This window comes from Spermophilus citellus (assembly GCF_964194105.1).
Source record: "Spermophilus citellus genome assembly, chromosome: 4".
Lineage (NCBI taxonomy): Eukaryota > Metazoa > Chordata > Mammalia > Rodentia > Sciuridae > Spermophilus > Spermophilus citellus.
In genome coordinates, this window is record NC_138185.1 from 28,106,179 (window position 1) to 28,122,003 (window position 15,825).

The window sequence follows — 15,825 nt, forward strand, 5'->3', positions numbered from 1 at the left end:
AAATGCCTAACTCAGGATTCCTTGGTCCAAGACGGAAAGGGGGAGACTCATCCCCTCCCGACTTAGGGGGAGAGTCACAGAAAGGTTTTCCACTGAGTCACACACATGTGCTTCCCGAGAGCCCGCTGTCAGCCCCTTGGCCCTCACAGATGACAGCACCCCGAGAGTGATGTGGCCCCCCCAGGAGCCCCCCATCTGGGCTGCTGAGCTCTGGAGCCCCCCAGGGCTGGATGTTCCTCCCTGCATCTTCCTGGTGCCCTTTGTGACAGATGGCGAGGGGGTGTGCGAGAGGAAGGGAGTCTAAAAGTGTTGTGCGGATCCCACACGCTCGCGCGCCGCTTCCAATGGCTCCGTGCGACAGGTTACTTTCTAATTTGTAGTCTTGGACTCACGGAAGGTCCCTACCCCCTCCGTGTTGAAATGTGCTCAGATTTCTGGCCTGTCAACACAGCGCCCATCATGTCACTCCCAGCCCAGAACCTCGAGCTGCTGGTCCAAGTTTTCTCGGAAAAAAAAAAAAAAAACCAGAAAGCAGCAGCAGGGCCCTGACAGGACTCGTTTCTGGCCACGTGTTTCCAACAGCCTGACCCTTGAGCTGTTGCAAAATAACAGGGCTGACTCCCTGTACCCAGAGCCCCGCTGGCTCCTGAAGCCCAAAACGCCAGCAGCACCTGAAAGAGCTTGCCCTGGGGAATCCCAAGTGGGACCACTTCTGCCCCTGTGCTGGCCACGGTGTGGGCAGGGTGCATTGGATTTGCTCACCCATCACCCTGTGGTCTAGCCCAGAGCAAAGCCAACCCCCGCCCGACCCTCACCTCCATGCTGTTCCTGCCATCAAAACTGCCCATGAGAGCCAGCGTGGTGGCACACACCTGTAATCCCAGTGGCTCAGGAGGCTGAGGCAGGAGGATCTCAAATTCAAAGCCAGCCTCAGCACAAGCAAGGCACTAAGCAACTCAGTGAGACCCTGTCTCTAGATAAAATACAAAATAGGGCTGAGGATGGGGCTCAGTAGTTGGGTGCCCCTGAGTTCAATCCCTGGCACCCCCCTGCAAAAGCAACCCCTTCCCAAACCAGGCTCAGTGGTGCTCCCCTGTCATCCCAGCAACTCAGGAGGCTGAGGCAAGAGGATCACAAGTTCAAAGCCAGCTTCAGCAACTTAGCAAGGCCCTAAGCAACTCAGTGAGACCCTGTCTCTAAATAAAATATAAAGAGGTCTGAGGATGCAGCTCAGTGGTTAAACGCACCTGGGGTCCATCCCTGGTACCAAATAAAAAGCCCCTATTCGGACTTCTTCCTCCCCTGAGCCTCCCCTCACCAACCCCCTGGATTTGCATCTGAGGCTCCTCACTATTTCCTCCTTGATCTGGGACCCCTGTCTGCACCTAAACCTCAGGCCTGCTTCTCCAACCTTGGCCGCTAGGAAGCCTCTGCCTGTCTCCCTGGTCTGGCGCTCAGACCCCCGCTTCAGTCCCAGCCCTGCTATGGACTTGGGCCTCAGTTTTCTCACCTGTAAAACAGGGATGGGTTAACAGCTGTAGTTCAGGAACCAAGACGGCTGATGCTCCTGGGCTGCTTCTAGGGTGCCCGGGAGAGCAGCGCTCTGCGTTTCCTTCGTGGTTCTTTCTGTTTGGATCTCATCTGTAAAACTGGAGCTGCTCTCTGAAGCATGCAGCAGGCCTGTGGCCCGTGGCAGGGACTCAGACAACAGCAGGAGTGGCTCAGTGAGTGAACCTCAGTGTGGGTCGCTGGGCTGAGGGAGGACAGACAGGTTGAGCCAAACCTACCTGCATGTTCTCTAGACTGGGCGCAGTGGCGCGGGCCAGCCTCTAGGTGTCTCCAGCAGGACACGCAGGGCTGCAGCCCAGATTCCCAGGCCTGGAAAGCAGGAGGGGCCGGGAGGGGCAGGCACCAGCCTCGCCCCGCACCCCATTGTGCCCAGAGCAGCCGGCAGAAAAAAAGGGACTGGCCCAGCTCACAGGGCAGCTCTGTGGCCAGCCCCGGGTGGGATGCCAGGCCTCCTGTGGCCTAGGCCAAGACTTTTGAAAACTGGGCTGTGCTGGAAGTTTCCACTGTGAAAGCCAGAAACCCGACAGGATCCTGAATTCTGTGAGAAAATTCTAAAGTCGTCATAATAGGAAAGATCATTTCCAGACCGACACTGGCTCAGCACTGGCAGTGTGTGGTCCCAGTTGTCCCTGCAGCTCCCCTGGGTGGTGTGCATCATTATCATCTGACCCATTTGACTAGTGAGGGAATGGAGGCTCAGAGAGGTGGAACACTTGCCCAAGGCCACACAGCGTCAGAATCAGATGGCCACCCGGGGCAGCCTAACCACAGGACCTGTGCTGTGAGCCGTCCTGCTGTTCTTTAGACACTGTTTAGCCTGATTTGGCCATGGCAAAACTGAGGCCTGGGAGCTGGCGTCCTGCTCTCTCAGGGCTACACTTGATGTCCCTCCATCAGCGTATCATCTGGGAGGTGGGGGCAGCAGGTGTTCCCAAGACGTGTTTCCGCCCCGTGCTGGAGGGGGAAGCAGCTATTTTGACAGCTGAGGCTGCTTTCCTGTTCGCTTCGGGCGTTCCTGGGTAGGTCTTCTGTGCAGGGCCGACGGTCCTGCCAGGTGTCTTGCCGGTCCCGGGGTCCAGGGAGATGATGGAACAGCTGAGCTGGGAGTGGGCCGGCTGTGGAGCTGGTTCTTTGTGTCTCTGCGGTTTCCTGAGCCCATGCATCTGGGGGCGCAGGGTGTGAGCTGCCGCTGGTGGGCACTGCAGGCCGAGGGCAGGTGCTGGGACCCGGAGGGACATGGGAGCAGGAGCAGGCCATAGGCCCCCGACCGCAGAGACTGCTGGGGCCGGTGGGCGGTGAGGCCCGGGCGCTCCCGGCTCCCCATCTTCAGTGTCCTCCAGAAATGGGAGCCCATGGGGGAGGAAGGACTCGGAGCATGGGTGATGGGCACATGCTGACCCCTGGGCCTGTTATCTTTTATTTTGGAAAATTCCAAACTTATGAAAATGAGAAGGAAGGAGCCCCGAGTCGGCACCGCCCCCTCTCCCAGGCCTGGGCAGCTGCCCCTTCCTTTGTTGGGGGGTGTTGTAAAGAGAGGCCTGACGTCAGCATCACGTGTCCCCCCACCACTGTGAACCCTGCTGGGCGTCTCCACGGGGGCACGTGGTCTTGTCCTCACAGTGAGCCAAACAGCATGGGGCCCTCCTTCCCCAGGTGCAGATAAGGAAACTGAGGCTCCCCAGGGCCAAGCTGAGCCTCCCGAGGCCACACAGATCAGAGCCAGGTCCACCCCCCTTCACTCCTAACCACGTCCTCTGCTTATTGGGGCCATTTCAATTATAAATATTCATCCAACACGTTCCCGAGCATACGCCTTGTGCAGGATGTTGCGCATCTACTGTGTGCTCCAGGTGCCCAGGGACACAGCTGTGAGCAAGTCAGAAATGCCTGCTCTCAGTCGGCCACGGTGGCCCATGCCTGTCATCCCAGAGGCTCAGGAGGCTGAGGCAGGAGGATGGCGAGTTCAAAGCCAGCCTCCGCAACTTAGCAAGGCAGGCCCTAAGCAATTCAGCAAGACCCTGTCTCTAGATAAATTATTTTTAAAAAGGGCTGGGGATGTTTCTCAGTGGTTAAGCACCCTCGGGGTCAATCTCCAGTATCAAAAAGAAAAAGAAATACCTGCTGTCAGGGAGCTGACGTCCCAGCAAGGATGAAAACATAAACCCAAGTCAACATTGATGTCGGGCAGAGAGATGAGGTGAGAAGGAAAGTAAAGCAGGAAAGGAACTAGGGAGGGTTGGGTGGAGATGAAGGAAGGCCTCTCTGAGGAGCACAGATCTGGTGAACTGAGGGAGCGGCCCTGGGACTACCGGGGAGGACCCTTCCATGCAGAGGAACAGCAGGTCCAAAGGCCCTGGGGTCGGAATGAGCCTGCTCTGGTCCAAGAATGGCCTGGAGACCAGTGTACACAGAGTGGGAGGGGACAGGGAAGGGGAGGTAGCAGAGGTCGGGGCTGGACCTGGCCTTTGCATCCTTCAGTTTTCTGCTGCCATCTAACCTCCTCAGATGCCTTTCCCAGCGACCCCATTCTCAAAGGGTTCCCGTGTGCTTCTCTATCACTGTGCCGACCTTACTGGTGTCCCAGTGCTCCCAGCCATTCCTGTATTTGTTCGTGTCACTATTTCAGCGCCGTCTCCCTCACCAGGATCTGAGCTGCCGAGAGTAGGAACCGGGGCTGCTTCATTCCCTGCGGGGCCTTAGCCTGGCCACCGGGTGGATCCATGTTGGTTACATGGAGGACAAGGAGGACAGAGAGAGAAGGCTGAGGTGCAGGAGGCTGAGCAGGCAGAGCCAGGGCCGGGACCTGCCCACTGTCGTTCCGAAATATCAGGAAGCACAAAGTACCTCGGTGCCTGGTGGGAGAGGGGCCCGCGGTCAGGCAGCCTCGGGAGCACAGCGAAGTCCCAGCAGCGGAGCCGCTGCCCACCTCAGACGGGGGAGGAGCAGCGGGCGCCCAGAGCCATGGCGCTGGCGAAGGGAGGGCTGCGCGCTCTCAACCGGGCTTTGGCTGGGGTCCCCCGTGAGACTCAGCGTCCCTCGTGAGAGTCACCATCCACAAGACGGTCAGGGGGGGAAGTGGTTTGGCCGGACAGAGGTGAAGTCAGTTGCCTTGGTGGCCCGTGACCTTGACCGAGGGTTGTGGCGCCCCAAGCCGCCGTGGGTGCTCTGTGGAGTGGGCTGGGGAGCTCTGAGGCATTCCTACTCCCCGGTTGTGGTATCATCATTTATCGTCTGGGGTCAAGAGCAGATGGAGTCCTACTCCGTCACTCACCCCCAGAGCCTGAAACCCACGACCCTGCCCTCCGCCTCCGTTTCCCTTGTGTGAAGAGGGCCTGGCGGGTTGCTCCCCTACAGGTCTCCCCCAGCTGCTCTGTGCTGGTTTTTGCTGGTTTTCATCCACACCACTTCTTTCCCACCTCAGGGCCTTTGCACTTGCCGTCTGGGCCAGGGAAACCTTCCCGGGCCTTTACTTCCTTCAGGTTTCTGCTCCCATCTAGCCTCCTCTCTAAGCTCCTTCTCAGGAGGAGAGGCTGTGCAGGGGGCACCCACGTTGGGGCCCACTCCTGAGTCAACGCAGCCTGTGCCTCTTCCTGGCTGTATGCTCTGGAGCAAGCACCTTCCCCACTCTGAGCCCCAGTATCTCCATCTGCAAAACAGAAAGGCTGCCACTTCGTCCTCCTGCACAGGGACTAGGGGGGGTTAAGGGAACTAAGAGCCACGGAGAGTGCTCTTGCGAGCTGCCGAGAGCTCTGTAAAAGGAATCCCTGCATAGTGTCAACTTGGGGAGAAATCCCGTCCAGAGAGTGTCTGCCTCGGCAGCAGAGTGCAGAACCTTGGCAAATGCCGTTTCATAAATGTGTGTGGCTTTTAAGGGGCCCTTTGCCTCAGCTGGGAAACGTGTGGCAGCCTGCGTGGGCAGAGGCCTCAGCTACGGGGACCCGTCCTCCCAGGGAGAAGCCAGGCTCCTGGCTCCCAGGTTTCAACCTGCCTCGGCCTCCCCAGGCCTCCCTGGGCCTCCCCAGGACTCTCTGCCTCCGCAGAGCAGGGAGGTAGGAACAAGTTCTCCGGTTGCCAAGGCGCCAGGCCCAGCGCAGGGGGACCTCCAAGTACTCCCCCAGCCTCTCCTGGTCCTCCAAGGCCTGCCAGAGTTCAAAGGGCATTTACAGTGCGCCTGTCACAGCTCCTTCCCTGCCGCTGTGCAAACAGGGTCCCAGTGTGACCCTGCTTCAGTCACCTCCAGGGCCGGGTAGAGCCAGCTGAAGCTCCTCAGGGCCTTGGACCCTCCTTGCCTGCCCCTGTCCCAAGCAGAGGGGCCTTGCACATGACGGTAAGGCAGAGCCGGTTCTGCCTCTGGGAGGATCCCAGCCCCTGGGGCCTCTGGATGAGGTCACCAGTCACGCCTTCCTCTCCAAATGCCCCGCTGCAGGGCAGCCGCCAGCCCTGAGTGCTGACCTGTGCCAGGTCTGGTGCTGAGCTCCTTACACAGGCCAGCCCGGTTCACTCTGAGCACAGTCCTAGTGTTTACCATCGTCACCATTGTCATCGTCACCGTCGTCACCATCACCGTCGTCACCATCACCGTCATTGTCCCCTTTCTACATATGAGGAGGAACCAGAGGTCCAGATGGGTTAGGACATTTCCTGGGGTCACGTAGGTAGGAGGGTGAGAATCCAGACCAAAATATTCCTTCAAACAAATGCCAGGCCCTGGGCTAAGCCTGTGGGACAAAACTAAGTCCCTGCTCCCAAAGGACTTAGAGGTCGAGGGTAGGGAGACGGAGACTTAGAAAATTAGATGACTGTGCAATATGTTGGGCAGAGAAATAAAGCGAATCAAGAGGCATGAAGGGCGTTAGAGGTCATATCATGTGACCAGGGAAGGCTTCTTAGATCAGAGGCAAGGGAACCAGCCATGTAGATACCTAGGGGAGGAAAGTACCAGGAAGAGGTAATGGCAGGTGCAAAGGCCCTGTGGTGGGCATAATTGAGTGGCATGATTGAGAAAGAGTAAGGCTTTCCTATGAGGATTCTGGGTCTCACTCTGAGTTTAGCAGAGGCCTTAAGAGGGAAAAGGGGGGATGTCACCTGACTCAGGCTTCAGAGCTCCCCTGGCAGCAGAGGGAATGTGGGTTATAGAGAGGGGAGTGGAGGCAGGGAGGCCACTGCCACAAGGATCCAGGTGAGCGATGACTGGGCAGTGAGGTGGTGGGATGCGGCCAGAGTCTGGGCTTGTAGTGCCAGAAGCTGAGCCAGGCCGAGTCTACTGTTAGGCTGGAGGGAGGAGCCATGGCGTGTGGAATTCCCGCCTGGCCTCTTCTGACCGCTGAGCATGTCTCCTGGGAGGGCGAGGGCAACCCCATCCACAGGTGAGGAAGTGGCGGCTTAGACAAGAGCCACTTGGCCAAGTGCCCCAGGAGGGATGACGCACCCTGGCCTTCTGGCCCCAGAGCCCACACTTGGTACCACGTGTCTCGGCACCTTGGCATTGGCTGCCTCCTGGAGAGCCGCCAGACACATCAGGGGCCAGTCCTCAGAGCTGCCCACAGTGCAGGTGAGGGAGCCCACCCTGCCACCAGGCCACACGTCCCCGTGAGAGCTGCCTTGGTGCAGCTGTGGGGTCCACCACAGCACGTGGGGCATCTCCACCCAGGGTGCCAGCCTGCTCCTCAGATAGGAAACCAGAGCTACCTTCAGAGTATCAGGTTAGCCCAGCCCCAGGCTAGCCCAGCCTCAGATTAGCCCAGCCCCAGGCTACCCAGGCTACCCACATCTCCGCTTGCGGGGTGGCACATCCCACAGACTCTTCCCTGACCCCCAGGCTGTGCAGGGCCCTTGTCTCACCTCTGCCTCTGCTCACCCCAGCCCCATCCCCTGGAGTGTGTCCCCCACCCTGCCTCTGTCAACCTCCAAGACCTGGCTCAGGGGCCTGGCCTCCAGGAAGTCCCAGATCCTGCCCCACCTCCAGGGCCCCTCCGCAGGCCTCCTCTGGACACGGATTGCGGGTGCGTGGTCATTCCCGTGTCCTGGACTGCCCACAGACTTGGCTGCTGTCAGGAGCAGGGCCTGGCCTACTCCTCTACCCCGGGGCATGGAGGACGAGGCCTGGTTGCAGACTGGGATGGAGGGTGTGAAGGGATGGTCCCACCTCCATAGGCCAGGCAGCAGGGAGCCTGAGCTGGCCACCTAGCTACGGAGTCCACGCTGCCACGCACGGGCAGCCCCTCTGAGCCCTGGCCCCTTTTGCCACCATGCCCCGCGGTGCTCTCCAGCTGAGACCACACGCACCAGGTGAGCTCAGCACCTCTTCAGGGCGGGGCCTGGGCCGGGCGCCCCGCAAGCCCCGCCCCCGGGAGCTGTGACGGACAGGGAGGGCCCTGGCGCCCCTCCTCCCCCACAGCCTGGGAAGAAACTCACCTGTGCCAGGTGCGTTCCCAGCTGGCCACACTCACAAACGCGCGTGCAGATACACAGGGCGCACACCTGCCACACTCAGCCCGCAGTCCACGCCACGCCCACACGCGCGCCTAGGTGGTGGCCCCTTCTGCGCACGTGTGGACGCGTGCCCAGCCGCCCTCACCTCCCGCGCACCAGGCCGCCACCATTCCCTCGGCAGCCCCGGTGCCAGTGTCCACGAGCCCCTGGACACACAGCCCTGCTGCCCTTGGCACGGCCCTGCGCACGCGCGTCTTCCACACTCACACGCTCACACCACTCCCTTGGCCCACCCTTGAGTGTATGTGTGAGGGGGTGCCGGTGCTCTGCACACTCACGCACACGTACACACACACCTGACCTGTCGTGTGTGCCCTCTCATGCACACTCATTTCCACCCGTCCTTTTGCACGCTCCTGCACCTCGCACTCTCACAACCATTAAATCACAACCGAAGGGAGCAGAGGCGACATCGGGTTAGGTCCCAGTGCATGGGTGATAACCGCAGCCCTGAGATAAAGCCCTGGTGGTCGGGGAAGGGGGAGGCCAGGCTGCCTCTACTGTGGGAACCATGGTGTCATTCAAGGCCTCTTGGGACACTGAGCCCCGGTACTGCAGGGCTCCAGCCAGAGCCTCCTGGGCCTTGGGGTTCCTTGAGTTGGTGGAGGGTTTGTCACTAGCTCATCCTGCAGTCCCGCTGTGGTGACCCAGTGCTTGTGGGGGACAGGCCAGCTTCCCTGCAGGTGCCCGCCTGAGCAAGCAGCTGCTCCGAAGTGAGCACGTCAGCTGTGGTCCCTTGGCCACCTGGGCTGGCCCTGCCTCCCTCCTCACGGGCGTCGGCTCTAGGTTAATTTCTCATCCATGCTTTTTTTCTTTTTTTCCACTACTAAAAATTGTTTTCATCCTTTCTCAACCTCAAACACCACCATGAGCACTGTTTTAAGAAGAAAAGTCACCTGTGTGTCTCCAAGCCCTGTGGTCAACGCTCAGCCCCACCCCCAGCACCTCTAGGTGGCATTGGCCACAGTGGTCCAGCCCTCTGTGGCCAACTGAGGAGGAGAAAGGAGGCAGGGTGGTGGGGCCGTGGTCACAGGGAGCAGTGGCCAGCAGAGCCACCTGTCCAGGGCATTGAGATCTATTTCCAATGTTGTCATATGTCCTCACCACGAGTGTCAAGCTCTGGGTGGCCAGGGGCACCGCCATCCACAGCCCGGGGCTCAGGGTCTGGGAAACGGGTCCTACCACCAGGCCACTCCTCTTATAGCCATGTGCCCCACCCTGGGGAAGTTACTTCTCCCCTTAGAAAACTTACTCACAGCCTCTGCATCGACACTTGAATTTTTTCCAAAAAGCATTCAGTGATCACTGCAAACAAAACAAAACAAAAACCCAAAGCTTTAAGATATTCAATATATTATTTACTGTAAATTAACAGTAAAATGTTCCCACTTCATCCCACACCTGGCCTCTTTCCCCAGGTGTACCACACCCCAACATGGGGTGTTTACCTAGTATTCAAGACCTCTCTCTCTCTAGACATGCAATTGATCGTCTGCAAATATTTATTGAGCACATACTCAGGCACAGTCATCAGGAGCCAGGGCCATAGTGGTGAGCAAAGGACAAAATCCCCAGAGGGCAGATTCATTCAGACAAACACACAATGTAACAAGCAAATTACATGCATGGATTTCTTTAAACAAATGAGATACTATATATATTGTGTGTGTGTTGTTTGTTTTGAGGTACTGCAGATGGAATCCAGGGCCTCCTGCAGGATAGGCAAGAGCTTTACCACGGACCTATACCCCCAAGATTTTATTATATTTAATAAAATATAACATTAATATAAAATATTTAATAAAATTAGATTACCTAAAAATATAAATATAATTTTATTACACTTAATAAGATTATATATTATATAATTTATATATAGTTTATATTACATATAAATTGAAGATTGAACCTAGAAATTCTACCACGGAACTACATTCTCAGTTCCCCACCCCACCCCCCGCTTTTTTTTTTTTAATTTAATTTGAGACATGGTCTTGCTAAGTTGCCAGGCTTCTCTGAAACTTGGGATCCTCCTGCCTCAGCCTCCTGAGTAGCTGGGATTACAGGTGTGTGCCGAGCACCCAGCAAATTATGTATTCTTTAGTGTTCTTTCAATTTAGAAAAAAATCTGAAAAATACCCAAAGTAGAAGTCGGGGGGCGGGGGAGAGAGAAAACCCCCATCAGTTTTAGAGTCACGATCTAGAGAGAGTAGCCTTTTATAGCTTTGGATAGTAACTTGGAGTTGTTCATAAATAGTTTCATTTTATTTTACAAATTTGCAATCATACTGAGAGCACAGGTTTCCTTCATCTCTTGCACAAGTAATGCAAACAAAAAAACAGACACAAACCAACTCCTGTGTAAATTACTCCAATTACTCAAATTAATAACCCGTTAGTTAATCCTCAATGTCTCCACCCCCCCACCCACCCAAAAAAAACTCAAAGTGTGGGACCACTCTGACCTGTGGCACATTTTCGTGGCATTTCTACACTGTTTTCATGGCTGTGCACTTGGCCGTCACATGGATTGACTGCAGTGGGGTCAACCAGCCTCTTTCCCTTGGATATTAGGATAGTCCCAATTTTTCATTTTTATAAGGACACTTAAATGAACAAACCAAAACGTCTGCACATACCCTGAGCTCTCTGAAGGTATGATTTCCATTCACTCTTACTTTAACTACTGTACATCAAAATGTTGATTGCAGTTCTTTGATGGCATTATATGAGATTATTTTGTTTTTATACTTTTTTGTTTCCTCTAAATGCTTCGCAATGAACAGGTTTTATTTGCATAACCACAGTGTTATTTAAAATTAGGCCATGAAAACTGCCCGTGTGACTACAGTTTTCAGGGTAACTTTACTGCTGCCTGGATTTCCACGAAGGGGTAGGCCCTCGTGCACTGGGCCATCCCTATCAATGGTTGGTTTTCTAACTTCTTCTAGATCTTTCTGGAGGCGACCCTCTCCATATCTGAGGTGATGTCCCTGGTGGACAGTTCCCACAGTTCTGGTCCATCCTGCCAAACTGCCTTCTGCAGAGGATCTTCCAACTCCCCCTCCCACCAGCAGCAGGTGGCTGTGCCTGCCCAGCACCCCCTCTCCCTGAGACTGCCCGGGGCCCCTGAATAGTCTCACCCTGCCAGGAGGGCCAGGGAGAGCGAGAAAGGGTTTTGTCAGCCACACCAGCATGATGACCCCAGGCCTGGACCACGGGAGCGATTCTTAACAAGCTCAGTTCCCAGAACAGAACCTGCAGAGAAAGAGAAAAGACAGTGAGCAAGATGGGGAGGGGGGAGCTCTCTTTGGAAGAAACACACACATACCCAGATTAAAATAATATTTGGCACTTACGTCGCACTTTTAAAATTCTTCAAACGCTTTATAAACACTAGCTAATTAATTAAGCTGCCTAAATCTGGCTGCAGTTGGTGGAGAGAGCTCAAGAGGATCTAAAAAAAAAAAAAAAAAAAAGAGGGGTTGCCAGCCCTACCCAACTCCAGATTTTATTGTCGCCTGCCCGGGTGTGATGACGGGCCTCCGGCTGCACAGAATAGCCCTGATCCTGGGAGCCCGCTGCTGGGTGCTGAAGTGCCTCCCCAGCACAGTGCCCTGGCCCATCGCTGACCCAAGCCTAGGGGCACTGATACCAATAAGGATGATAATCACCGAGAGCCGTGGCCCAGGCCCCCCACCACCTAGAGATGCCAATATTAGCTCCACTTCACAGACGAAGAAGGAGGCTCTGAGAGGGGATTTATCTAGATCCTGGAGCAAATAGAACCCCCTCCCTCCTCCACTTGTCAATGTGTTCAGTCAACATATACTTAGTGACAACCCAGGGTGCGCCAGATCCCGTTCCAGGCAGGAGGTTGGAAGCCGTCCCTTGTGGATCCAACATCCTAGTGGGGGGCAATAGAACAATCCAGACGAAATCAAATATATAATAATGCAGCTTGGTGATAATAATAGGAATAGGGACTAAAATTTAACCAGCACGTGTGTGGCAGGTGTTTATGTGTAGCTCTGTCACAGTCCTCATGCCTGACTGTCCCCAGGGTGGATGCCGGTACCTGGCTTGGTGGATGATGGCATGGGGGTCCCGGAAGGTGGGGTAGAGCCAACTGGAGGCTCTGCTCTGGCCCAGGCCTGTGGCCCCAGCACAGAGTAGGTGCCGTTTCTGGTTGGGCTGGTCTCCTGGTGCTCGAGTGCAGACCCCTGGGGAGTGTCACTGGCTGGGTGCTCTGGGCAGGGGCTGGTGTTGCCTCTGGGGTCTCCAGGTGACTTCCTGCCTCCAGGCCTTGAGTGGCCTGTACCTCCTGTGCCTCTCACATGCCTGCCACTGTTGGGCTGGCTGATGCTGGCCGGCCCCTGTCCCCTACAGGCTCTGCTTTCCTCCCTGGTACCGTGAGAGTCAGGCGGTGCTCAGGCTGGCCCTGGAGCCTCAAGGGCGAGCCCTGGCAGGAGGGGAAGTGAGGCAGGATGATGACAGATGGTGACAGACCTGCTCTCAGGCCCTGGGCTTGACTGGGCCCATGGACCTCCCCTTGGACACTTTCCCCCTGCCAGTGAGGCAGCCAGCTCCTGGGCCCGTGGGCACATTCACAGGGTCTCTCTCCTGCCCACCCAGAGCTGGAGGGGCTACTCAGAGGGTCTGCAGCCCTGTTTGGTGGACAAGGTTCCATCAGGGTCAGTGGAGAGCCCAGCAGGGAGCCAGATCACTCATCCCACGGTGCCGCAGGCTGCCGCTCCTGTCTCTGTCTTTCCCTCTTCCAGCCCCCTCTCTGACTTGTCTCTCTGTGTCTCTGTCTCTGTGTCTACAGTTGTCTCTCCAAATCCTCAGATTCCACATGACACATTCAGCCACAGTTAGGCCTACCATGGCTGCATCTGTACTGAACACAGACGTTTTTCCTGCCATTATTCCCTAAACAGTGCAGTCTAACAGCTATGTGAGTTGTGTTAGGCATCATGTCGTGCACTGCACAATGACATTTCACTTGACAGCCAACCACACTTACAACCATACACACACCACCTAGCCTAGGTGTGTGGTCGTCTGTACTGCATCTAGGTGTGGGCAAGTATGCCATACTGCTCACACAGTGACCAAATTGCCCAATAACCTGTCCCCGTTGTTAAGCGACACTTGGCTGTCGGTAATCCAGGGTGATATACAGTACATAAAGGATCACAGACATCATGCAAATACAACAGCATTTATAAGAGGGACGTGAGTTGTCCATGGGTCTGGGTATCCAGGAAGGGTCTTGGAACCATCCCCACAGGTTCCGAGGGATGGCTTTGTGTGTTTCTCCCGCTCTTCGTGGTCTTTCTTTTCTCCCCTGCCCACCTCCACCTTGTTCAGAACTGGGGGCCCAGGAGGCACCTGCTCTGAGCTCTCTTCCCTCGATGCCCGGGCATCTGCAGCCCCCAGCCTGCTCGGGCATCTTCTGGGCTGTGTCCTTCCTCTGCACTGCCCCCCAGGCTCTCTGTGGGGTCTCTGTCTCACACGCTTCAGGGTCTCCAACTCGGAGCCCAGGCCTCTCCCACTGCTGACCCCAAGACTCCTTCCAGTTGCCCAACCTGGAACCCTTGAGGCCTGGACTGGGTCCCACTCCTGGGAGTCCCCATTGTCCAGCTCAGGACTGGCCTGAGCGGCAGTAGTGAGGGCTGGTGAAGTGAGGTTTGAGTAGCAACCTCACCCTTCATCCACTGTTAGTCTAAAAAATGTCTTCCCCTGTTCCCAGCCGTGTGCTAGGGGGCTCCTTTGGGGGAATCTCATTTTCTTTGCAAATAAAGCAGAGGACTTGGGGGGAGGGTGTTCTACCTATTTTTGTAGATAAGAAAACTCAGACTAAAACCTGATGGATAAGCCAGGGTCACATGTGATAAGGGGCCCACCACATTTCAAACCAGGTCTGTTGACTCCAAAGACCAGAAGCTCCTTTTTGCCACTGTCCCTGGTCTCTGCTGGCCCGGTCCTCCTGGACAGGCCGCGAGATGGACTCAGTGATTATTTTACAGTCGAGGAAGGCAGCACTGAGAGCTGGAAAGGCCTGCCCAAGCCCAGGGCAGCACTTGGCAATCGGGTCTTTTCAGTTGCCCTAGTGATGGCCCCAGGTGACACGGGACACTACTGGGCCAGGACTCCAGCCCACGTGCTCCTACTTCACCACTTCCCAGGGTGCTAAGTGCAGCTCCCCAATGCAGGGTTGTCGTCCTGAGTCCCCTGGGAACAATCAAATGCCATGCAGAGTCCGTCCCCACACACCGGGTGGCCTCCTCCTCTGCACCTTCTCCCGTGTTGTTCCCTCAGCCAGGACCCCCAGGGCTTCCATCTGGTCAATGCAGATTTGAATTTCAGAGCCCACTAGACGTGGCTCTGCCACAGAGGGCCCAGGCCTCACACCCCACTCTGTCACCCCACTCTGACTTAGCTCTCCAAGCCTCAGTTTCCTCGTTTGTATCCCAACCACAAGGAGCAGGCCCATGCGAGGATTAAATGTGGTCCCATGTGCCTTGCGCTGAGCTCAGGTTCCTCTTGGGATGTGTATTCAGCAAAATTGGTTGTTGAGAAAACACACAGGATCCCCCAGGAAGAAGAGTGACCACCCTCTGTCTCCCCCCAGGAGCGGCTGCACAGGAGCTGCAGGTGATCCAGCCTGAGAAGCCAGTGTCTGTCTCTGCTGGAGAGTCGGCCACTCTGCACTGCACTGTGACCACCCTGCTCCCTGTGGGGCCTGTCTGGTGGTTTAAGGGGGCAGGGCCAGGCCGGGAGTTGATCTTCAACACCAAGGAAGGCCACTTCCCCCGAGTCACAAATCTCTCAGATACCACAAAGAGGGACAACAGGGACTTTTCCATCCGCATCAGTAATGTCACCCCAGCAGACGCCGGCACCTACTACTGTGTGAAGTTCCAGAAATCGACCCCTGTTGATAAGGAGTATAAGTCTGGACCAGGCACCGAGTTGTCTGTGCGAGGTGAGTGCAGCTGCCTCCTCCTCCCTGGGGTGGGACAGGAGGTCAGGGGTCATGCCCTCCATCCTGGGGGCCACAGCTGAGAAGCAGGAGCAGCACTGGGTGCTCATGTCATGACCTGCGGTCACCCCTTCTGCAGGTCAGGGAAGCAGAGGCCTGTGGAGGCCGTGCTATTTGGTCCAGGCTCCATGGCTGGCAAATGGGGGGCATCTGCACCCCTCACCTGCCTGCTCCACAGCTCTCACCTTTCTGGCCCAGCCCTGTTGCTCCCCAGTTGAGGGCTCTGAGGGTTTGAGGGACTTGCCAATCACAGAGCCAGACTGTGTCTGCTGGCTCAGAGAGCATTGCCCCGTGGGGGTGAGCCTTCTCTTTATACCACAGTCCTCGAGGGCCTGCTGTGTGCCAGACTCTACTCTGGATGCCATGAAAAAAGCAGGGAGCAGCCCAGGCTGAAGCTCTTGTCCCACCTCCTTATATTCTTGTCCCTCCCTGAGGACCAGGCCCTCCAGAGCAGGGAGGGGGCAGGGCATGCTTTCCTTCCTTCCTCTCCTGGAACAGCACCTGGGAGGATTCTGACAGGCTCAGGTTCCCTGTAGACCTGGGGCCCTGAGGAGGAGCTGCCAAGAGGTGAGGCCTTAGCCCTGGGTCTGCCTGTAAATCCCTGTGTCCCAGGGACCAGCCCTCCAGGCCCTGCAGGGCAGGGGCAGAGCTGGGTCACTCACCGGGCAACGTTCCCCATGTGGGTGACACAGGGGTCCCAGTTCAGGAAGCACAGG

The 15,825-nt window shown here is 56.5% G+C and overlaps 1 protein-coding gene across 5 annotated transcripts in view; it reads left to right on the forward strand.

Moving 5' to 3' along the window:
• The window catches only part of LOC308646318 (tyrosine-protein phosphatase non-receptor type substrate 1-like), a 41,515-nt gene that overhangs the window by 4,198 nt on the left and 21,492 nt on the right, over positions 1–15,825 (forward strand). For all 5 annotated transcript variants that reach the window (XM_081289080.1, XM_081289079.1, XM_081289082.1 and 2 more), the window contains exon 3: positions 14,699–15,052. In XM_081289080.1, the coding sequence (XP_081145206.1) occupies positions 14,699–15,052 (354 nt within the window). The remainder of the gene's footprint in view (positions 1–14,698; positions 15,053–15,825) is intronic.